Source organism: Sinohyriopsis cumingii, chromosome 18 (genome assembly GCF_028554795.1).
Source record: "Sinohyriopsis cumingii isolate HCF-2022 chromosome 18, ASM2855479v2, whole genome shotgun sequence".
In the NCBI taxonomy this organism is placed as follows: domain Eukaryota; kingdom Metazoa; phylum Mollusca; class Bivalvia; order Unionida; family Unionidae; genus Sinohyriopsis; species Sinohyriopsis cumingii.
In genome coordinates, this window is record NC_142978.1 from 5,091,249 (window position 1) to 5,118,013 (window position 26,765).

Sequence of the window (26,765 nt, forward strand, 5' to 3'; positions counted from 1 at the left end):
CACAGCAAGGTACCCTCTGATGGACAAAACAAAGAAAATTGGGATTATACAATGCAAGCTCCTTAACTGGATGTATTTAATTTTAGTAATCCTTTTTTCTTAGATACCGAACTCTCCCTGCAGACAAAAGTAGTCCTAATTTTGTTGTCAATGATACAGACTGAAATTTCTATTTCCATTTGATGTCAGGTAATCTTGCTTTAATTCATTATACAGCTCATTCGAGTTATCGAAAGGAATAAATATTTATTAAAGATGTTACTGCATTAAGGGCACCATTTAATATGCGCTGTATATTGTGTAAACTCTAGCATCACAAAAGGTTAAATTAATATATCAGTTTCATTTTTGCTTATGTTATTAAGATCGTTATAGTACAAAATGTTTGCTTTAATTCTTTCATATTTGTAGCAATACATATCTCCGTAGCGGAGCGCAGCGAACACTGAACTTTAAATATCTTCAAATCACATTCGCTGTTCCTCTTGTTCTTCTTTTCACATCACCTGTAGGCAATGTTTGTATCAATTTTATAAGGTTTTAGGTATAACTTTCGTATTGGAAGTTAAAGGTCTCTAAACAAAGGTTTTCTGTGTATATCTGCATGCTTGCAAACTTTATCAGAGTTTCACGTATTAAACTACCACAACTGTTTTAAGCAGGGATTGCAGCTTAAACGTATGTTCGAATTATATGGATTAGCTAACTCGCTGAAATTCTGAAATGCTTGACAATAGTATTTTTGCATCTGATTTGTATTGAAGGAGGGAAGAATAACTTATCATTTTTTCTTGTATTATCACTGCACTAAAATAAGACATGTGTTGGAAAAATCTCAATCGATTTTGTTGGTCAGGTTATGCAGATCACTGCTCTCAAAGTAGATTCTGTTGGTCAGGTTCTGCAGGCCACTCCTCTCAAAGTAGATTCTGTTGGTCAGGTTCTGCAGGCCACTCCTCTCAATCGATTTTGTTGGTCAGGTTTTGCAGGCCACTCCTCTCAAAGTAGATTTTGTTGGTCAGGTTCTGCAGACCACTCCTCTCAAAGTAGATTTTATTGGTCAGGTTCTGAAGTCCACTCCTCTCAAATTAGATTTTGTTGGTCAGGTTCTGCAGGCCACTCCTCTCAAAGTAGATTGTGTTGGTAATAAACGTTCTGTAGGCAACTGCTCTATGTTCAACTACTTCATTCTTCATTTCAAATGATCAATAATCATTAGTAGTCCTTATCATTGACCCTACTCCACACGACCACTTACTCTTCTTATTTATCAACGTATTCACGACAGGGAGATTGGAATTATGTCTCAGTGTCACTATTCGCAAAATATTTGTTTACAATATTCAGCTATTTTGCTATTTAGCTTCCATGTAATTTAAATCAAATTAGGGAGGGTGAGGCGCATCCTTGAATATGAAGTCCAAAATTATCCTTATCTGCCATGTGTTCCTCCCGTTTCTTGCTTGTCCTCCACCTCAACCAGATCAAAACCAGGCACGATAATGCTGGGCATCTTTTCTTCGTAGAATTGTCATGTTCCTCCATCTGCTCCTCCATTACCTCTTCCTCCTTTATATTATTTGTTTCATTATTGTTGTTATTGTAGTATTGCTAAATTATGTCATAAATCTTATGACTGGTAGTTCGTACGACACAAACATATAGGAAAGACAAGTAGAATAGATGGAATGGGAGCAATTAATGAAAACCTTAACATGAAAGTTTTATTAATGAAATGCCGACCTAGACCTTATCCAACTCCACTAGCCAAGACACTACAATACACACTGTGTCAATGCTTATATGGACCATGTAACCTCCAACCAAGATTAGACAATGCACCATGGACCAGTGAATTTATAGCATGGCATAGGTGTGGTTTGTCTCGCTGTGCAAGGCACTTAGCTGATAGTTTCAGCAAGACATACCTGTGGTGTGTCTCTCTGTGCAAGGCACCTTACTCTGATAGTCTGTCTAGATTACTTTCAGGGAACACGATACTGGTGGCAAGATTTGATATAGATAAGCAAACTTTCTACCCGAAAACAGAACGGACAGGAAAATTGTGAGATTATTTTATAAGCTTATTCAAATCTATATAGCTATTAAGGTTCGTTCACGGATATAGTTTTCCTGCAATATTGTCAGAATGTCGGAATGTTTTGTTTCCACATATACCTTTCTTTCTTGCTGGTTGAATATCATCAACTAAATTTATTGAATTCAAATAAAAAGATAAATTAAGACTTTCGCTTCAAAGGATTAAGTCGGTACAGCACAAAAAGACATTTATAAATCAACACATTTACAGATAGTAAGGCAAATAAAAAACTAAGTAAGGGAGAGGACATATGAAATTAATGAAAATGTCAGACAGGCGGGGATCAACAGATGAGTCTTTACAACATGCCACACCCTGTTTCTCTTCGTGTTTAATAAAAACTGGTTGCAGGAAAAACATTATTAATTATTGCTAACTTAGCAAACTATATCTTTATACAACGACTGACCACAAATCTTAATCTACACGACATCTTTATTCATGTTGTTACATTGCAAGTAATGTCATATCTTTTAAAATGAAAATAAAATGAAAATGTGCGAAACACAGAAAACATGAACGTGTTATTTTTGATATATATAGAAACCGAGAATCTAAAATAAGATGTTTTGTCGTCTGCACAACACAAAAGCAATTTAAAAGAAATTTAACACATTTATGTCTCCATTTATCTAAAACAGAAAATCTGCTCATTCTTTGGTTGATGTGTACGCCGATTGCTCTTTACTAACTGATTCGTCATGCACACGTTCTGAGCAAAAGAAACAGCAGAGGTTTGTGATATTTGCTTTTCTAGGAATGGAGTTAATGAACAGGCTCAGATATAGAAAGAACAAGAAAATTAACGAGCAGTGTAAGAAAAGAAACATCTGCTCATCTGCATTTGAGTGTTATTGCAAATGTACGTGCTTGCAACACACACACACACACATTGTTCGTCAGTTTTGGTGAGAGTACAGGGAGAGGTAAAACTAACAGCGGGACAAAAACACGTTGAAGTGATGTACATTTCCGAAACTGCAGCTGAATATGTTTATGTCTCCATTTATCTAAAACAGAAAATTCACTATTAAGAGTCTTAGAAATGTCAATATAAGTAGACAAAATAGATGTAAATATTAAACTCAGACATGACGTGTTTAAACGAATTTCTAGAGACAATAAAATAATTCTCACTCTAAACTCAGTTCATCTTACTTATTGATGTCGATTACCAGTTCTCTGATTCTGGCATGGTTGCGTGCCGTTCAAAGTTATATTTAGGAAACACAGTCTCTAACTTATGAGACTACAAAGATGAATGTAGATACTGCTGAACAAAATTAAACATAAAGCCTTACTTGCCTTCCGATTACGATAGGTCCATCGATTTTAACAGAGTTAATTGGGGTACATCATAGTAGCATTCAACACGTGGTTCAAATTGGGAAAACACAATTTAAGTTCTCATTTTGTTGTTGTTGTTGTAGAATATCCAATGCATAAGTGCACCTTACATATAGAGGCGGACTCAAGTATTATTGATTCTGAATTTTACCCATGGGTTCATGTGTTCTCTGCTCCGCTAGAATTCACTCAGTCTAATAACGCTGCAATAGTTATACCCAGTAAATTGCACTCGATTCAGGATGCAAGAGGTGTGTTTATCTTATGCCCCGAAAGGCAAAATATTGTCACATGCCTAGGGTCAATGTCGCTAAAAATGGAAAAGATGGACAGCACGAAGCTCTATGATTGAATAGGTATCTCAGTGCATTTAAGTGACAGCAAAATGATGCTTTCACCACACAAGTTCTTATTATATTACAGATATTGCAAAACAAATAAACAATCAACACAATTTATTATTTGCTTCCATATTTAAGCGTGTTCTTACATTTATTTTAATGATAGATCAAGATGACAAAATATGAAATTTGCAAATTTATCGAGGATAACACGTGTAAAAGAAGTGGCGATAATGAAAGTATGTTAAAATGACAAAAGTAATAGCAATGTTAAACAACAGGTGAAAACCAACCTAAATGTTAAATTAATTATGATTCATATATTTATGTACTCAAATAATAATTATTCCTAAAATAGTCTTCAACAAAAAAAGTAATTTAGTGGTTACCGAAATCTTTATCGCGACGTAGCAAGGTGGTACCAGATTGTAAAAGTAAAATCAGGGTTCAAAACCAGACCTGGATTTGTGCTTTAGAGTTAAAGAATAAATACTTCAATGGCACACGCTGGAACCAATACCAACAGTATATTGCGAGATTTTATGGCGACAGCGTGCGGTTGTGTAAGATATGTGTCGTGTAGCATGGTTTAGGATATGGTAACGGAAAAAGATGTCTATGTCGAAACGTTACAGTGCTTCCGGTCAAATCATTATGCTGTAACTTTTATCTGATATGAAGGAATACATGAAAACTTGGGAGAATTATTATTAATCTTATTCGTAGCATATCTCAACGGCACAGATGATATTAGAAAATCGTTAATGAAACAGTGTCGCTTAAGAGTTGTCGGTAGTGTGTCAAGAGTTAAAATCCACTCGAATGGACAGTCATTAATGATGACAGCGTCATGGTAACATATTTTTTGGAGTGTTCGTAGTAACTAGTCTATTTCGATATTATATCTGAAGAACTTTTAACTTTGTCAAAAGTTGGACGGAGGGGTTTTCTTTGTATTTTCCATCTTTGCTGGAACCCAACTGAGCCACAACTGCCGAAACTGGATTTCACTCCCTTTGTAGATTTATGGAACACACTCGGGTAATTGCAAGACACAGTTTTCACGAATTTGCCAGCCTTAGAAGACAAAAGAAAAAAGTAAACGTGCGCATTTTTTTAGTGGTAGCCGAATAGCCAATACACACAGATGTAAACATGACGCCCAAGTTTTAATGGTAAGAATAACAAACATTTTGGATTGAAGTGTAAGCAGACAATAAAAAACAAAAGATTAACATACACAAATTCATGGAGTTTGAAATATAAAAAGAATATTTTCTTTTCCTACGTTGATTTCATCGTGCGTTACAAAAACTACATATTAATTATTGACGAAGCCACGAGTCAAAATGCAACTTATTTTTATATTGGAACACAACCAAACGTGGCATGGCATGACGGGAAATCTCGTATTTTCACGTGAAAATATCAATGTATATTTTTCACGTGTGAAATATAGGAATTTTAAAAATATGAAAAATATTTCAGCAATAAGTTTCTGTATTTCAAAGTTAAGAATAGTATAAATAAGTATTACGTTATCCTTGGAAATAAACGGAAGCAAGTGTTTATTTCTCCGTTCGAAGTAGAAAATAAGTGAAGACAGTCTACAATATGAAAATGTACACAATATGACATCAAAAACATTTTCCCAGATGATATATACTTTAGCAGATCAGTCATTTATGATATACCATACGCAAAATTTTAACTATTTTATGCAGACACTTACAGTTATGTTAACTGTATTTGCGTTTTAAACAGAAGGTACAAACATTCTCACAAGAGGGAAATGTCAGTATGAAATGAGATGATGTATTTCCCCAATTATTATTTTCATAATGATATATACACCTACACTTGATGCGTAAAAGCTAGGAATCTACGAATTGGTAGTCAGGAGCGTATCAGCAGTATAACCATATGACTACAGTAATCTTTTCAAAGCCAATTAGGCTATAAATAACAGTTTATGTCTATGACGACATATACAGTTCAAACGAAGAGAACATATATATTTCAGTATATACAAATGTAGCATTTATATAACTTTGATATATGTTTAAGAAAAGAAATAAACACACCCGAAAAAAGAAACAGAAAAACAATTCTTATTTATTAAATAGTTAAATGACATTTCACCCCGTTACAGTGTTCTTACACGAACAGTACGATGGAATGAGAAAGAAGTCAAATGTAACTGGTGGATACATATTTGACGTGAGATCATAGACCAAAATTGTATGCACTGTGTATTCTTGAATGCATGTGCCAGAGCATGCTCCACCTGCCCTGTGAAAAAATAAATGAATAAATAAATAAATAAATAAATAAATAAATAAATAAATATGTTTATTTTGCATGTATGTCTGTCCATATATGTATATATTAGTGCAATGGGTTTAACGGTAATGTACATTTCTTTGTTGAGTTACTCTTTCATCCGTCAAATGTGCCATGTATTATCTGTTACACAAATCAGCCAAGCAACCAGTCATCTAAATACACCAACGACCATGATGCCCAACTAGTTTACTCACCCACTTGTTCACTTTTCATCCATGTTTCATTGACTCGCTTCATCTAATTCGCACACCAAGTCATTTACAAGTATCTACGTACTGACTATCAGAATAACACCGATACAGATTAACTAAAATTCTCGGTGATAACATTGCCACTTCCCTAGAATCTGTAAAGCTTGGAATATGGGTATTTATTTGATAGTAAGAGAACTATACACTCTCAAAAGTCAACCGATTTTTTGCCTAAATCATTAGAAGTCAAAAAACTTAGTCGCGGTAAAGTGTACGACTATAGCTCCAAATATATTTTAATCATCTTTGGCATATCTGTCAACGGCAAAAAATACTTCGAAAGTAATAGAGATAATAACCATATTGAAGCTAATTGAATACATTGGCTGGTAGGAAATATCATGGATATAATAAGATTGGTTGAGTGAATGAATGGGCGGACCTACAATTAATGGACACATTAATCCCCCGTAGTGTATTATGTTTTTGATGGGGTGTTGCGTGCTTTACGATAGGCTCATCATGTTGTGATTGTTTTGAAAGAAAGTCGGCAATCCACACAATGGGCGCTCGTAAATCTTGAGGTTTTCTGTAGTGGCTGTTTACTGCAGCAGATTGCGACAATCGAGCTAACTTTTGACGAAAGATGAATATCTAAGAGGAAGAAAAAAAAAAACTCGTTTGAAGTATAGTTGATTCTTTACTGACTCCTGAGCTGAGCGCTACATATTGCAGATCACAGCTCATTACACAATTCTATTTTCGAGATTGCGGATGTCCGATTCGAGATTATTCAAAGAGGAGTTAAACCATGAGTTTTAAGCATACTTTTTTGTCAATCCTTAATATTTATCGATACTGATTTTTTTAAAGTGTCAAAACGATAGTATTAGATGTGTTATTCAAGGTAGATATGATAAATAATATTGAATGAGCCAATACACGATAATGTTTTTGAGATGTGAATTATCAGAACATTTCTCTGTACAACCTGTCTCGCAAGCTTTAACATATGTTTCACACACACACACACACACATATATATATCAGCGGCATCATCATTTCATTAGAATTTTGTGTTTAAGAGAAGTAAGTTTTAAATTTTAACGATGATCTTGACTATGTGCTTTTAGGGACTACCCACGATCACGGAGATGGTCAGTTTACTACTTTTCTACTTTCATTTTTCTAACTTCTACTCAATATCTTCTAATTGTTTTGCTCTTTTGTATATTTACTTTGTATTGTTTGTTAGTTTTTTTACTCATTTTTTGCCATGGATAATTGCATTGTGGACTTGACTTTGTACAAAATCAGTTTTATTTTCCGCCTGCCCTGTATCAATGGTTTTGGTTTTGTAAAGAACACGTCTATCTCATTCTGAGTACAGAACATTAGAGATTAACCATGAAACACCGGGTATACCTGTCGATAACGCATGTAACATTACAATTTTAGTAACAGAACTTCTAATTAGAACGAAGATTTTATCTTGTGAATGAATGCAACTTTACAAATTTAAATTTTCCATTCGGTAATAGTTTTCGAAAAAAAAATGTTAATTGTGACCTGAGGTTAAGTTGGGGGACAATAAAATCTTGTTTTTCTAGAAATTATCCATTCATGCTGCAATATCTGAGCAGAATCAGTTGCATTATAATTGTGTCTTGTATTTCATTTGGGCTGGAATTTATTTATTCAAATTATTTAATTCAAGTTATTCTTACTTGGAAATACAAAGTGCTATAAATCATATTCTTGGAAAGATACATTCACTAGGAATTATTGTGAATTCAAACAAAGACTTCTGGAATTATAGTATTGTGATTCACTTAAAAAGACTGTTAACACTACACAGGTAATCACAAGGCAAATTAATACTGCCAGCGTTGGATTTATTTTGGAATAGGCCAAAAGTTTATTTAGAACTTATTTTTAGGACTTGTACTAGTAAATATATGCTTATAAGGGATTTAATTCTCAATGCAGTTATTTAAGAAAATAATTTTCAATTTTTATTATTGGAAAATACATTATTTCTTACATTTTTAAAAAAAGTTGTTGGTATACACTCTTTTTCGTTACGTTGTTTCAGACCATAGAGCCGTAACTGAAATTAGAGGCTCGTCTTTGGGATATGAATTTCTCTATATTTCAAAAAACTTTGTTTTTCAAGTTTAAATTCACAGGTTCTTAACACTGCGTGTACAGCTTCCATGGGGAGTGATTTCGGATTCTAGTCTTAATGCTGTATTTACATGCAAATAATACTGCGTGTACAGCTTCTATGGGGAGTGATTTCGGATTCTAGTCTTAATGCTGTACTTATATTAGGACATAATTGTTTGAGTAAGAGTATTAAGATTGAAAATTTCTCTAAATTATATAAAAGGCAACGTTTCATTAAATTATATTTAAAGTAATTTCCCGCTAAATTATATTGAGATTAATTTTATCAATTTGTATCATCCTACTGTATGCTATTTTATAAAGATCGCGCTTTACGAACATATGAAGGTCAGCAATTTAGATTTGGTGGGAAGCTGCTGAACAGGCAAATTATTAAATCAATATTGGATGAGTTAAGCGAGACGATTCACACGGTTTCCGTGGGAAAGGTCGAGAGCCTTGTTCTGATCCGAAATGAGCGAAACCAAAAATCTGTGTATAAATAGCGACCAGACGTAAGCAGAATTAGTTCGCTCCTCGAGTCAGAACAGCTCTGACCTTTCCTTACAACAATTCTGTACCTCATTCCCTAAGATGTAACCGTATCTACACCGTTATGGGTGACACCCTTGCTAATAGAACCTGAACTCCTTCTTTTCTCTCTCTCTTTCTAACCACGGGCAAAGACATTTCGTAACTTATGAGTAATTCCTTCTCAAAGCAAGAAATGAGAAGACGGTTATGATACAACATCTATCATAACAGTTGGTGGAGAATTAACAATTAGTGGAGAATATCATGAATAATGGTATCACTCCGCATACTTATCATCAGCTGAACAGACTATGCTAAATCAACTCCAGAAGCGACCACGCAACCATATTCACAAGATAGATTCCTGATTCCCACAACTTCGCAGCCATCTACACATCGCCAGGGACAATTTACCTACCACTGATCACCTTGCAGACTATTTTAACAAGTTTAACAGGTACCTTGTGAATACTTAGGTTCACACCTGTGATTCAGTCTCCATTTGACCACCATTCAACTGATCTAACGCTACAAACGCCTAGTCTTGCACCAGTGACTCAGCCCCCAAATGATGAGACCACAGCAACGTTCGAAAGTTCGAGCCAGTTACAGCCAAGGTTTCCGACAATTTAGCCAGTGCTTGTGACCCCAAAAAGTAATCTTTTCACGGCAAACCCATTGAACATGACACAAACTTTTTCTGCCGTGACAGAAACTAGATCATGTACGGTTCAGTCGTCTAGTTCGGGGGATGTAACTCTAACTCAGCCAGAAAATTTTTTCTAGGAGCGCTAATATTTTTGGAAACAACCGATTCACGCAGACAGGTATGTCTTTTGCTATCAAATTAGATGTTTTTTAAATGGTTATCAGTCTCAGAATCTCGTTAAATGGTTAGATCATTTTGTACAATGGGCAAAGTTTTATAAATTGTCAGAAGCTAAGGTTTTGAATGCTTTTCTTTTCATCTTCAGGGGCATGCTAAAATATTGTACGATACCTTACCATATACTGTTACAAACAATTGGCACATTCTATTCATAGCTTTTAAATCTAGACTTAAGAATGACGATGTCATTTTAGATCTATCAATTTTGAAAACTCAGAAAGGGTCTTGTGAATCAGATATGGACTATCTAAGTCGCCTATTGCAAATTGCAACTAACAAAACTATCCCAGATCAAGTTTTATTAGCGGTGGCATTGAATGGGTTGAAACCTTCCGTAAAAAGGATCGCAATGAATAAAAATTCAACAAACATGGCAGATTTACGCCAAGCATCAGTTTTGGAAGAAAAATCCATTGTGACTACTGATAACACTGACCTGTCTGCCCTTAACACGATTTTAGATGCAGTAAAAGAACTCAAAGATGAAGTTACGGTTGCAAACTCAAAACAAAACTAATACATCAATTCGTGCTCTCAAACACATGCACACATTGCGCTACCAGCCACAACCACAAATTCGTCCTTTTACTCCGTGTTTTGGGTGTGGCGGACAATGTACGTCACGCTTAGTCTGTCGCGTACGCAATGTATATTGTCACTTTTTCACAAGATATGTCACTTTTCGCGTGCGTGCCTGACAAACCGAAAAACAACAGGAATGCACATCTTATGAGAGGACACAAACCTGTCGTATGATCAACAGCCATAAACTACCATAGTCACACATATTCACAGAAACCTTTTTCCAATGTTTTTTAGAGAAACACCAACTCATGCATTAGCAGACACAGGCACAAATATTTCGGCCATTAATTTAAATTTCTTCATCGTACAGGCTTAAATTCACGTTAGTTAAAAAAATCACATATTACCCAAATTGTAGGAGCCGGTAGTGAACATCTTGGTGTTAAAGGTCTAGTTCAACTTAATTTCAAAATAGCAGGCATATGCTTCTCTCATTCATTCTATGTTGTACCTGCTTTACATCATTCGGTGAATTGGGGTATTTTTAAAAAATACTAAACACAAAGCTGTCGTGAATCTAGATACACAAACGCTCTCCTTGTAAGACGATACGGTAACTATAATTTAATTCATGATCAGTCTGGTCTAACACGCGCTACGAAATTCGCGATCATTCAGCCAAACTCAGTAAGCACAATTGCAGTACGTAACAGTAAGATCCCAAGAGGAACATCTGTTTTATTTGAATCGTCTTATAGCATGCCAAACTCTACAATTCTTCCAGCTAGAAAAAATTTGACAGATGCCAAAAAGAACTTTTTACAAGTCGTTAACCCTACTCCAATGGCTATCCATGTACATGTCAATACCGTATTAGCAGGCGAGGACACATTACACCCACAAACAATATTTAACATTAATTAGGACACTCTTGACAGGAATGACACACCTAACTTCATGAATACACAATTTAGTAAGCCACAAGAACCAATTAATTTGGATTGACACCCTTCAAGTTTGACAGAAAACCAAAAACAGGAACTTCACTCATTTTGTAATCAACAGGGATGTTTTTGTTCTTAACTTTGACGAATTGGGTAAAACTACCGTATTCACCACCCGAATAGAAACAGGTGATTCCATGCTGATTTGCTGTCAACCTTACCGTGCGGCACCGCACATCAATAAGGTAATTGATAGATAGAGGAATTATTAGAATATCAGCTAATTGAACCTAGTTCATCTAGTTATGCATTCGCAGTCGTATTGGTCACAAAAAATGGTGACTATCGTTTTGCTATTGACTATAGGGAACCTAATCAGGTGACACAACCGATGACCTTCCCTCTTCCACGATTAGAAGATGTCATCGATGCAGTTAGACACACTCAGCCATGTCTTTCCAGTACTTTAGATTTGAATTCATCATTTTGGCAAATTAAAATGGACCCACTGACCAAACATAAGAGCTCTTTTATAACATCACGTGGTCCTTACCAATGGAATGGAATGCCGTATGGACTCAGAAATGCACCCGCCACTTATTGTGTTCTTTTAAGTCATGTTCTTAGGGGTAAACCATGGTCAACATGTCTTGCATACATTGATGACATTATTATCTTTTCCAATTCATTTGAAGACCATTTAAAACATCTTGAACTCATCTTTCATCGTTTACGTCTAGAAAATGACACTCAAGCCTTCAAAATGTGTATTTGCAGCATCTGAAGTTGTTTATCTTGGTCATAAATTCTCAACAAAAGAATCAAAGATGATGAATCTAAAATAAATACAGACACACAATTTCCCTGTTTCTAAAAGACATATGGATTTTAGAAGATTTCTAGGTTTGTGCAATTATTACAGGAAATTTGTTCACGTTTATTCTACTATAACAACAACATTAAATAAATTGTTGAAAAAAGACAGTTCATTCCTTTGGAGAGATAAATGTCAAAAAGCATTTTAAACTCTTACGACAGCTCTGACCCAAGCGCCTATTTTAGTTTATCCTGATTTTAACAAACCATTTAGGCTCACATTTGATGCTAGCGGCACCGCTCTAGGGTATATTTTGTCTCAAATAGGGACATATGACAAAGGAACATGTTATTGCTTGTGGTGGAAGACCTTTAGCAGACGACGAACAGCATATGACAGTTATTGAACAAGAATGTTTAGCTGTTTGGAAGTTATCAGAACTTATCATGTTTACTTATCACATCAGAAATTTACTGTCATTACAGATCACAAAGCACTAGTGTGGCTTAAGACAATTAAACACACTTCAAATAAATTAATTCGTTGGTCACTTTGTTTGCTTGAATACGATTTCGACATCGTATACACACCAGGACATAAAAATACAAATGCTGATGCACTCTCACGTCGGCACTACGAACAAATTGATAACACCCACGGTGAATTGGAGATATCTCCAGATTACATATACACACAGACTACTCAATTAGATCCAGCTGTTCAGTCTATATAAAAAGAATTAACATAAATTACATTATACTACACTAATGAAGATATCCAAATCCTATCTGCATTACACACTAATGATAGGACATTCAGTGATTCTTCTTCAGAACTTCAAGATATCGCCCAATATCAGCGCAACAGCCTTGATTTCAAGGACATGTATGTTTACTTAGAGCAAGGATTATTACCAGAAAATACTCGAATAAAGCTATTCCGTATGAAGCAAGTCAGTATGAACTTATCAATGGTGTATTAGATCATTTTTTCCAGCCGCGAGCAAAACACAAAACTTCATCAGATCATCTCATAAAACAAGTTGCTCTACCAAGAAATTTGAGACACGATGTCCTTCTGTCTTGTCACAATTCAAAAGAAGGTGGTTGTTATTTAGGTATCCAAAGAACATATCAAGCTATCAAACAAAAATACTATTGGCCTAAAATGTATCAAAATGTGCATGACTATATCAACTCATTAATCGAGACACAAATGCACGAAAGGTCTCATTACATCCATATCATCCAGAAGATTTATTTTCTCGCTGGCACCTGGACATTTTGTGCATGCCAAAGAGTAAGGAAGGCTACCAGTATATCTTATTGGTGACAGACAGTATGTCACATTGGTGTGAAGCCTTTCCCTTGCGTTCTCAGACAGCAACGGAAATGCGAGTGTTTTGTACAATGAAATCTTCACACGTTAAGGTGCATCGCGAACTCTTGTCAGTGATCGTGGACGAAATTGTATGTCTTAAACTGTCCCAGCACTCTGTGTGAACTATTTCAAGTAACACGTCACCACGTCACCATACCAGTTCATATCACCTTCAAACCAACGCTGCGTGTGGGAGTTTGAATATCACAATTAGGTAATCCTTAAGGGCCAACAGTAGTAAACACCAAGATGATTGGCCGTCGCTATTGCCCAGCATAATGATGGCATTACGAATGAGCCCAACAGTTAACTCAACTGGCTATTCACCTTATTACATAGTCTTTGGGAAAGAAATGACTTTATCTTTAGATGTGTCTCTTACACCTCGAGAGGCTGTCCAGAAACAAACACAACAATACATAGATCAGTTAATTCAAATATTAAAAATAGTTCAAGAAATAGCTAAAGCTAACACCGGCGAAGCACAAAACACAACCAAACAAAAGTTCGATCAAAAAGCGAATGAACCGTCCTTTCGCGTTGTGGATTATGTCCACCTACAAATCTCTCATATACCCGTGGGGTTATCAAAAAAGCTCTACCCCCGATGGGAGGGTCCGTATTATATTACTCAATTAGGTCGGAAAAACACCTATAGATTACGCCGTTGTTCCGACAATAAAGAAATTAAACCACTTGTACACGCCAACAGGTTTAAGCATTATAAAGATCCTCTGGATTATCGATCTGCAACACCGGATGCAGCCGACACAGTCCCTCCGTCGATTCAGGCACCACATGATCAAAGCGAGCAATGGTCACGCACCAACTGACAATAGTACAGAATGATACTCATTTGACACACTTTTGAAATCCAAATGGATCTCGGGGATTAAACATTACTTGGGTAAGTGGACCGATGGATCCACGCCATCTTGGCAACCAACGGGGAATGTCTCTCACGCATTAAAAGAAGCATTTTACAGAACACTCAAACAATCGAATACACGTCGCAAACGACTAGGTCAAATATTTCGTCATTGAATTAAATACTAAATTCAGAATTAAATTTCTTCGTAACTGGGAAAGATAATTCTAGTCCTTTCCACAAATCCATCAATTCCTCATGCCGTCTATATTTATTTTCTTCTTTTGCAGGCAAAACTCTTAAACCTCTTTCTTTTTCTTTAAGGTATGGGTGGAATGTATGTTTCGGTCGTAGGGCTGCTTCTCCTGACTCTGAATCCAGGGTATGTAGTGGATGGGCAAATATTAAACTATGGAGTTATCTTCCAGTCTATCCCACCCGTATATTGTTCAGCCGATAAGTGGATGAACACTTTTCAAATACAGCTTTCAGAGAACATTTCAGTTGAACCTATAGAGTATTGTGTTAAAGATGTAAAATGTAGCTACAAAAATTCCTTTCTTCAGCAATTAAATGCAATACGTCTTACAATGAATGCACAGTTAACACAGCAATCTTATTAATTAATGAGTTAATACCAGAAGGTTCGTTCCAGCATTCAAATATGTCAAAAAGAGCAATTTTGCCCTTTTTTTGGTGAAATAGGTAAACACCGATTCGGTTTGGCCACAACGGGAGACGATGCCACATAAGCAAGTCACATAAATATGCTGACGAGACCGAATAATAAAATTCTAGGTGCTCTTGCTCGACATGGAGGTGACCTTTCCTCCTATATCTCAAGTCAATAATCGATTTAATAATATGTCAACGTCTATCGGTCGAAACTCGAGAACGCTCTCCTATTAGAGGAAGCGATGATTTGAAAATGAAAAAAATATACGTCAACAACATCAGAAATCAGAATAAGTCATTGCTGCTCAAGTGCTGAAATCTCAGCAAATTAGGCACAAATTAGAGAAATTACAGTTAGCAACAGCGGAATTGACAGCAGGCAAGTTACCTGCTATACTGATTCCACCTCATGTTTAAGTGGAATCAATCAATCAAATCGAAATCATTAGATCTACTGATTATCCGGGTTATTCAATAACGCCGAAAGATCCACGTTACTATTATCACATATATATATATATATATATATATATATATATATATATATATATATATATATATATATATCGAGGCGTATCGAATTTAATCATGTCCGGTCACAATTAAATCATCACCAACACACGTTACACAATTACTTGATTTACCCGACGTAATGCTTGTATCTGATGACCATCAATTTTATACAGCACTAGCGTTATGAACCCTAAATCAATGTACCGATAAGGACATTTTACATTGTAATATCCGTCCTGCATTTAAACCATTGTCTCAGCCTGAATGTATCAATAGTCTATTTCTGAATGATAGGGATAATACCTATCAGACCTGTGACTTTCATTTTATGATCAACCGCGTTATACCACATATTTTCGATATCTACTCAAATCAAATAATAGTTTACCTCATGGGACGAAATAATACTCGAATGTCAAAATCAAACTTGTGTTATTAAAGATTGTCGTTTTTGTATTATGAATATTCCGCTCACTGCGCAGTCGTTACTACGTCCATAACATATGACGGACACATCGCTACTTCTTCCGGCAATTCGACAGAAGTTACTTAGCTTTACCCAATTAACCTTGCACTTTTACAACAATTTTTAAATTCTACGCATTTAGCAGCCAGCTTTTCGCCTTTAGCAGAAACAATGTTGAATGGTGAAATCGTGATTGACAATTTATTCTTGGCTTGATTCCTTATATATTATGACAATACTTAGTTTTTCCTTGTCTATTCCTAACACCTTGGCAATGGTTTGGTTCATAAGCCGTTTTAGAGCATTGTCGACTACACTGTTACTTGCACAAGCGACAAAAGCCCAATCTGCAGTTCACTTCCAGAATACCATTGCACCCACGACTTCTCCTCCTGATTGGTTTACTATTGTTTCTGATGTACTCACTTGGGATCATTGGATCTTTTCAGTTTCAATCGTGATATTTACAATTGCCCTTGTCCAAGTTTATAAATGGATTTCACAATCCAATGCGAGAACTAAACTTCGTCTTGAAATTACTACGGGAGTTCAATGCGTAAGGGTTGATTTTCTTCAGCTTAGTCTATGTCCTTCAAATTCGAACTTCACTGGACCATCGATGATTGATAACCTTCATGTCACGGGTTATTTTCAACCACGATTCCATGTCAGATGGATAGGTTTTAAGCTCACCAAAGTAAACAGTAACTCTGAAATAACCATGCCAACCTCGCTTAGTATTGATCAGTATTTAGTCCTTCTTTGCTTAGGTCATTTGGACACACCATGACTTATCTATAAGAAAATAAATAGGTCACAAATTATATCTGTTGTTTGTTTCTTTTTTGGTCGAAATTAACACTGTAACACTGGACATATCCCCGAAGAGATCGTGCGGCGGGAGACAGTTACTGATTCAATTTCTAGAGCAATACATTTTTTTACGAGGATCAGCTAAGGCAACGGGTGAAGGATGGAAGAGTCAATCACATTAATTTTCGGTATGATCAAGAATATTGTTTTGCGATCCCCTGTACTCGAAAAAGTGGTTAATCTTTCACCAGTGTTACAGGCGCTTCAGAATCAGATGTAGGGAGGATCTTTTCTCCGTATGTATAAATTTGACATCACTGTCGCTAGGCATTTATTTGTATCGTTTAACAAAGGCACGACATTATATAATAATCCAAATTCCTTATTTCACGTTGTCAATATTGCATCTTACCTCTTATTCACTGAGAATACATTAGTACAAATTACCCACGGGTATTGTGCCCTCTAGAGCTATGATTCCGAGATTTCTATGTTTTTTTTCATCAACTTCTAACCCATGCTTACGCTGGACTGGCCGAATTATATATTCGTGTCGCTAAAGTACCCCTTTCATTGTTACCCCCCCCCATTCTTTATCACAAATTGAAAAAGTTATGCCGAGATGGCCATAATCTCGAACAATATTTGGTGAAACGTGTGATACCAGGTTGTGTGTCCTCGATGCACTAAGCACCAAACAGAACGTTGTCGACCATATCCTAACACCCCAAATTATTTATCCAGGTAATTATTTATCCAAATTATTTATCCTCTTTCCTCAACAATCCGCGTTACCCTCATATTTAAGGATATTCAAATTACTCCTGCACAAAACATAACTACACAGTCAGATAATAAAAATGTTAACTGTTTCTGTTATTAGAGTACGGTACAGGAAATTACCCTTAATCCTTGGGATGTCTACGACGGCAACCGTCTAGAATCCTCTTCTGGATTAACCCTTGGTCCATAGGATGTCTACGACGGCAACCGTCTAGAATCCTCTTTTTATGGCGATAATCGTCTAACAGGACTAGTCGTAAAAGTAGATAACGTAGAATTTTATTGAAATATTTTACAACTTTTTTTGGTCATTAGATTTTTTCCATTTTTATTTATTATCGTGCCATGCTTTTCTTTCATGTAATTTTGAATTTCGTTGAATGTCGCGAAGTGTTCTTTTTATTCTATATTTTTGTTGAATTTTACTAAATATTGTGCAATGTACTTTTCATTGTATTTTTGTGGTTGCATTTGGCTGAGTATTTTGCTTTTTTTCTCATTGCATTCTTGAACTTCACTAAATGTCTGGCAATGTTTTTTCAATGTATGTTTTGAATTTTACCGACAGTGTTATTCTACTGTATTGTATTTTTGATCTTTCAGCTCTTACCCTCCTTTATTGAATGTAATTTTTGTTCCTTTATCGAGCTTCGAGAACTCGGCTGAAATGACCTGGAGGGTATTCTTAGGACGGAATGTTTGAGTAAAAATATAAAGACTGAAATTTTCTCTAAATTGTATTAAAGGTAATTTTTCATTAAATTATACTAAAAGTAATTTTCCTTTAAAATATATTGAGATTAATTGTATCTATTTGTGTAATACAACTGTATGATATTTTATAAAGATCGCACTTTATGAGCAGGAGCGGAAATCCATAAAATACATTTTGCTTATATCTAAAGGTCAGGAGTTTGCTTGTATCTAAAGGTCAGCAATTTAGATTTGGTGGGAAGCTTCTGAACAGGCAAATTATTAAATCAATATTGGATGAGTTAAGCGAGATGATTCACACGGTTTCCTTGGGAAATTTCGGGAGCCTTGTTCTGATCCGAAATGAGCGAAACCAAAAATCTGTGTATACATAGAGACCAGACGTAAGCAGAATTAGTTTTTTCCTCGAGTCAGAACAGCTTTGTCTTTTCCTTACAGCAATTCCGTACCCCATTCCCCAAGATGTAGCCGTATATACATCGTTATGGGTGACACCATTGTTAAAAGAGCCTGAACGTCTTCGTCTTCCTCTTCTTCTTCTTCTTCTTCTTCTTCTTCTTCTCTCTCTCTCTCTCTCTCTCTCTCTCTCTCTCTCTCTCTGGGCAAAGACATTTCTTAGCTTATGAGTAATCCCTTCTCAAAGCAAGAACTGAGAAAAAGGTTATGATACAGCCTCTGTCATAACACTTACATGCAAATAACACTGCGTGTACAGCTTCTATGGGAGTGATTTCGGATACTCGTCTTACTTACATGCAAAGTCCTAGGGGAATATACTGATAGAGCGGCTGTCCGTTCGCATTCAACAAGGAGACTACGTATTTCAATGTGCCGTTCAAATTGTAAAACGTCTGGTTCGAAGAATAAACGACATTCCTGAATTAAATAAATAAATAAATAAATAAATGCATACATACTACATTGATTGCCTAATAGATAGATTATCTGGTTGATTAATTCATACAGTCGACCATTCCATTAGTTCCAGTAAAAACATCAAATTGACTAATATTATGCTAGATACGCATTTACTTATCCATTCGCAATATATATTCGAAGACACATTACGCATTTACTTATCCATTCGCAATATATGTTCGAAGACCCATTACGCATTTACTTATCATTCGCAATATATATTCCGAAGACACATTACGAATTTACTTACCATTCGCAATATATATTCGAAAACAAATTACGCATTTAATTATTCATTCGCACAATATATTCCGAAGATATTACGCATTTACTTATCCATTTGCAATATATATTCGAAGATACATTGCGCGTTTACTTATCCATTCGCAAAATATATTCCGAAGACACATTACGCATTTACTTATCCATTCGCAATATATATTCTGAAGACATATTTTGCATTTAATTATGCTAAAACTGCTTATATTGTACTTACACGGATCTCAAAACACGTAAATGGCAGAGAGAAGAAATTGTAAGTCAAGTCCGTTTGTTTAAAAACAGCTCTCGTCTGTTTCTTGTCACCATGACGACAAGAATGTGTACACCTTCCATTGTATAGAACAATCCAGGATGAGATATAACATAATTACTAGATTAATTGCTAATAGCCACATGCGAAGACAAGTAACGCAATTCAAATGTGATAAACATATTTATGCTCAATAATGATGCCAGTTACATCTAATTTGTTGGCAAGAATGTTTTTATTTTAAAAAATATACCTGTCCTGAATAACACCTTAAGTGTATCCCACTGTGATGAAGTGCATGGTATTGACTCAGCGCACTCATACATGTAGATACATGCATGGATAATAAACCAGAAAATAAAAGAGAGAGAGAGAGAGACAGACAGAGAGAGATGAATGGCCGGTCAGACAGATGCAGGTAGATAAACAGATAATACAAGCTTAGGCGGACATCCAGATAGAGAGGCAAGTAGGTAGCGATGCAATAAGAAAGACAAGTACACGGAACAATAAAGTACATATGGACTGACATACGTGATGCAACATGCTCCACCATCTCCGGGCAAAGTGAAGAAATTGTTGATCGAGGAAGTCTGATTTATAAGCAGTTCATGTCTGTTTATTTTGCACATATCGTCAAGAATTTGTATACCTTCCAAAGTATAAAACAAACCAGGAAATCTTCTCTGTATCATTCGATGATCCAAGTTTGGTCTGTCCAATAAATAATTAATATTAATAAATAAGTTATAAGCATCTTTCAACCATTACTTCAAATTAGCACACACATACACATGCTCATGCTTTGTGTACGTACAAAGTGAACATTTACAGTAATGAAATTATCTAAGAATGATCTATTCATAATGTATATATTGTGTAGGTACAATGTGAGTGTTTACAACAACGGAAAATATCTCAGAATAGTCTTTTAATAATGAATATTGTGTACTTAAAATGTGAGTATTTACAGTAATGGAAAGTGGCAGAGAATGGTCTATTCACAATAAATATATTGTGTACGTACAATGTGAGTATTTACAGTAATGGAAAGTATCTCAGAATCATCTATGCATATTTAATATATTGTGCATGTACAATGTGAGTATTTACAGTAATGGAAAGTATCTCAGAATGGTCTATTCATAATAAATATATTGTGTACGTACAACGTGAGTATTTACAGTAATGGAAAGTATCTCAGAATGGTCTTTTCATAATGAATATATTGTGTACGTACAATATGAGTATTTACATTAATTCAAAGTATCTGAGAATTGTCTATTCATAGTAAATATTTTGTGTACATACAATGTAAGTGTTTACAGTAATGGAAAGTATCTGAGAAGGGTCTATTCATAATGAATATATTGTGTAGGTACACAACAATGGAAAGTATCTGAGAAGGGTCTATTCATAATGGATATATTGTGTAGACACAATGTGACTATTTAGAGTAATGAAATGTATGTCAGAATAGTCTATTCACAATGAATATAGCGTGTACGTACAATGTGATTATTTAGAGTAATGGAAAGTATCTCCGAATCATCTTTTTATATTGAATATATTGTCAGCGTGCAATATGAATGTTAACAGTTATGGAAAGTATCTCAGAATGGTCTATTTATAAGAAATATATTGTGTATGTACAATGTGAATGTTTGCAGTAATGGAAAGTATCTCAGAATGGCTAGTTCCTAATGAAGATATTGTGTACGTACAATGTAAGTGTACACATCAATGGAAATTATCTGAGAAGGGTCTATTCATAATGAATATATTGTGTAGACACAATGTGACTATTTAGAGTAATGAAAAGTATATCAGAATGGTCTATTCACAATGAATATAGCGTGTACGTACAATGTGATTATTTAGAGTAATGGAAAGTATCTCCGAATCATCTTTTTATATTGAATATATTGTTAGCGTGCAATATGAATGTTAACAGTTATGGAAAGTATCTCAGAATGGTCTATTCATAATAAATATATTGTGTACGTACAATGTCAGTGTTTACAGTAATTGAACGTGTCTGAGAATCGTCTATTTATAGTGAATATATTGTGTAGGTACAATGTGAGAACTTACAGTAATGGAAATTATTTGAGAATGGTCTATTCATAATAAATATATTCTGTAGGTACAATGCAAGTATTTACAGTAATGGAACGTATCCCCGTATCTCAGAATGGTATATTGATAATAAATATTGTGTAGATACAATGTGAGTATTTGCAGCAATGTAAAGTATGTCCGAATGGTCTATTCACGATGAATATATTGTGTACGTACAATGTGAGTATTTACTGTACTGGAAAATATCTCAGAACCATCTATTCATAATGAATATATTGTGCACGTACGATGTAAGTGTTTACAATAATGGAAAGTATCTCAGAATGGTATATTCCTAATGAATATATTGTGTACGTATAATGTGAGTATTTAAAGCAATCAAAAGTATTTCAGAATGGTTTATTCACAATGTGAGTATTTAAAATTATCTGAGAAGGGTCTATTTATAATGAATATATTGAGTAGGTTCAATGTGAGTATTTACAGTAATGGAACATATCTCAGAATAGTCTATTCATAATGATTATATTGTGCAGGTACAATGTGAGTATTCACAGTAATACAAAGCATCTGAGAATGGTCTATTCAAAATGAATATATTGTGAAGACACAATGTGAGTATTTAAAATAAAGAAAAGTGTCTCAGAATGGTATATTCACAATAAATGTATTGTGGACATACAATATGAGTATTTACAGTAATGGAAAGTATCTCAGAATGATCAATTCTCATTGACTATATTGTTTAGGTACAATGTGTTTACAGAAATGGAAAGAAGCTAAGAAATGTGTATTCATAATGAATCCATTGTTTGGTACAATGTGTGTATTTACAATAATTAATATTATCTTAGAATGGTCTATTCATAATGAATATATTGTGTACGTACAATCTGAGTGTCTACAGCAATGAGAAATATCTCAGAATGGTCTATTCATAATGAATATATTTTGTACGTACAATCTGAGTGTCTACAGCAATGAGAAATATCTCAGAATGGTCTATTCATAATGAATATATTTTGCACGTACAATCTGAGTGTCTACAGCAATGAGAAATATCTCAGAATGGTCTATTCATAATGAATATATTGTGTACGTACAATCTGAGTGTCTACAGCAATGAGAAATATCTCAGAATGGTCTATTTATAATGAATATATTTTGTAGGTACAATGTGAGTATTTAAAGTAAAGAAAAATATCAAAAAATTGTCTATTCATAATGCATACATTGTTAGGTACAATTTGACTATTAACAGTAATGGAAAGTATCTTAGAATGGTGTATTCCTAACGAATGTATTGTGTAGGCACAATGTGAGTGTTTACAGTAATGGAAAGTATCTCAGAATGGTCTTTTCATAATGAATACATTGTTTAGGCACAATGTGAGTGTTTATAGTAATGAAAATATCTCAGAATGGTCTGTTCAAAATGAATATATTGTGTACGTACAATGTGAGTGTTTACAGTAATGGAAAGTATCTCAGAATGGTCTTTTCATAATGAATATATTGTTAGGGATAATGTGAATATTTACAGTAATGAATAGTATCAGAGAATGGTCTATTCATAATGAATATATTGTGCGTTTGTGTTCAAAATCTGATATGGCAAGGGTCCAAATCTTACATTATCTCGTACCGTCGACTGAAAAATGGTTAATTTTTAAATTGCTTTGCAAATGTAAGGGATAATCCATTCAACTTTAGCAATTAATGCATATACACTCTTTTGTCTGTAAGGAATGCCAAAAAATGTCGCATTTTCTGTTAAAGAGCAAAGTGAAAACTAAACAAACAAAAGTACATAAAATATTTTACCAGTTTCTGAGACAAAAATACATGTGACTGGTTCATAAAATGAAGGAGAAAAAACAACATCTGTTTACCATAATTTCTAGTTTTTTAAGGAGCTATACAGATGAAATCCGTTTATGAATGTCGAGGTTTAATGAATATCGCAAGAGAAAGAATGAAATACAAATCGTCTGATGCCTCCTTGAGACACATTTGTGTTTAAAATAATTACAGGAAAGTCAGTGGGTTGTTTACTATTTCATTGTAAACACCTGTTTGGTCAGCAAGTTCATCAATATCTGAAGAAGTAAATCGCACATAGTTCACACCTGGAAAACATACCACGTGTTTGCACGAATTATTCTTTATTCGTAAGAAAAATAATTGCATATACTGTTTACAGCACTATTTACGTAAGTGTACATTAAAATATGTTTGAGTTACTCTGATTTGTTTTCCATTGCTGGCCACATTTTCTGTAGAAACATAAAACCAGTATAAGTCTTCACCCTAATTCAAAACCATTGCTGTATCATTGTTTGTTTCTACGCTGATGATTAAGTTACTGGATGCTGAAGGGAAAAATGGAAGAGAACACATTTCTGTTCCATGAATTAGCCAGGCGGTAAGTCGTTATATATTGAATATTAGTTACAAAATACACTGCAATTTATAATCAAATTCCAACATAGGACTATGAGGTTCGTTCTAGAATTTAAGGAATGGTTTCCAAAACACGATGGTATCCACAAGAAGCAGGTCTTGAGAATAATCTCATAAGAAGACCAATTTAAAAGAACGTTTCAACAATTACCCAAAAAATCTGGAATACCAGACGTCTGCCAGATCTATGTTACACATTTATTCAATATATTTGAAAGTACGTCCTTGGTTCAGGCGATTTGGCGTGATTTGTACTTTTTCAAACACGATGGCCGTATTGCATAGCTAATTTTGTATGGTTGATGATAAGTTGTCGTTGTGTGTCAGTGTATATGCGTGGACCTAACACAAACCACCAGCTTCGCATATTAATAATTTTACCATCACACTTATCTAGCACAGTCTCAAAATATAAGCAGTAAATATAACAATAAACGAAATTCTGACCTGAACATCACTTGCAGGCCTAGCTATAATGTAATACACCCGTCCTGCAGGGCTTGCGACAGTGCCGGATTAAACCCTATGGAGGCCCTAAGGCAGTCGACATCTCCTAATACGTTTTTAACTTTACCAACCAACAATTTTAATAAATCAATTTTACTACACAAAACAAGTATTAAACTTTTTTTAATGTTATTAAACAAATTAACATTTTATATTATTAAACAAAAATTGCCTACTCTGCCTATCTGGTAATCCGGCACGGCCTAGCTATACAGTAATAAGTTTGAGCGAGATGTATTAATTTCAACTGGCACTGCAACAGCCGGATGCACATGTATCTTATAGACACATTTCTGCCAACTTTTCACCTTACAACATCTCGCTTGTTTCAACAGCTGTATGTTTTAAAAATTGTAAGCGTACGTGAAATCCATTTCCTCCCAATTAATGACGCTGCAAGACAAACACTGATCATTACCGTCATCAGATGCTTTACATGCGTAAACAGGTGTCAACTATGTGAGAGGAGACATCTTGTACGTGGTCCAGCTACTAATATATAAAACTGTTATGTACTGAATTAACTCGAGCTCAGCATTGTTGGTGCTTTTAATAAATAACATCTCTGAGAAAGTTCTCATAAATATAATTTGACTATTTTCTTGTGCTTACATTCCTTAAATATTTATGAAAACTGTATTATTGTTGTAGCTATTTTCATGGATAATACATATTCTATAGAGTTGTTTTTTTATTCCTTCATGATTCCGGCAAAGTGTGTACAAATAAACGAAAGTAATGATTAGTTCTAAGTGAGTGATTTGGAATGTACGTTTAGTTTCATCAATATTTAATTAATAAATCAATAAATTATAATTTTTCTAAAATATTCAGATATGTGTAAAAACAAAATTAATCAATTTGTAAAATCTACTCAAAGAGAAAATCAGAAGGATCATTTTAAAACAAATTATTTTACAAGACATTTGCTTGTCTTTTAAATTTATTTTTGCTGTTTGACCGATAGAACAGTGACCACTTACAACCTCTTGTTTTGTACGATGTTCTCCATCTCTCTCCCTCAAACTCGCAAACACGCACTCACTTGAAGTGAAAAACATAATACAGGAACTGTGCCCTGAGAGTTCACCGCCACACTAGTTTAACTTATTTTTTCCCATCGATCATTACATGCTACAACAGAGGTTTGAATTTTCCATAGCTAATATTTCAGGTAGTGGAAGCAGTCGAAGTGTTTAGCGGCAAGTCAGCAAAGTGTTTTTTATATGATGCCGATTAATAGTAAAGGACTCACAAACAACTTTCATCAGTTAAAACAGGTAATGAACATTAACTGAAAAATCCGACCAAACGACATTCACAATTTATTCCAAACACAACGATATCTGGTCTAAAGATGCGATTTTCTGTAACTGCTTCAGTTTAATTTACGTTCATTAGACATTAGGTTTTTGTTAGGAAACTACATTTGGAAGGTCAAATGGTTATAAAACTTTCATAGTAAATCGCTTAGCAACTCCGCGCAATGAAGTTTGGTCCAGATCTAACCATACAAACGTTCTAGCGATTGCATTCCGAGCTTGGTGGTATGTCTGTTCCCTTGGTTTCTCCACCTCTTGCAACCACCTTTACTATCATTACTACTTCAAGTTCGTGGTTAAACTTATTTGATAATTGAGGCAAAATAGAAAATGTTCAAATACTAGTCATGGCTAAAATATATTTTATAAATGACGCGAAATTGAAAATGTTAAAACAATAGACACAACTCGTTTGCTTACTTCAACTTGTTTCCCATGGTCAGACCACCGCAAGGAAAACAACTCACAGTCAAGATGACGCTAAGTAAAATCACGGCCATTTTCTTAGAAGGACTTCTACGTAAG

At 34.8% G+C, this 26,765-nt stretch overlaps 1 protein-coding gene across 2 annotated transcripts; it reads right to left on the minus strand.

The window, feature by feature from the left end:
• Window positions 1–2,414: 2,414 nt before the first annotated feature.
• LOC149775998 (uncharacterized) lies at window positions 2,415–26,765 on the minus strand. Of its 2 annotated transcripts, none has more exons than XM_089941504.1 (4): window positions 26,661–26,765; window positions 20,401–20,580; window positions 19,170–19,292; window positions 2,415–4,866 (listed from the first exon to the last, which is right to left on the minus strand). In XM_089941504.1, exons 1-4 carry the CDS (start codon window positions 26,738–26,740, stop codon window positions 4,851–4,853), a joined length of 399 nt encoding a protein of 132 aa, XP_089797630.1. In that variant the 5' UTR covers window positions 26,741–26,765; the 3' UTR covers window positions 2,415–4,850. The 2 variants fall into 2 exon arrangements, with proteins under 2 accessions (XP_089797630.1, XP_089797629.1); XM_089941503.1 differs by having other exon boundaries at window positions 2,415–6,081.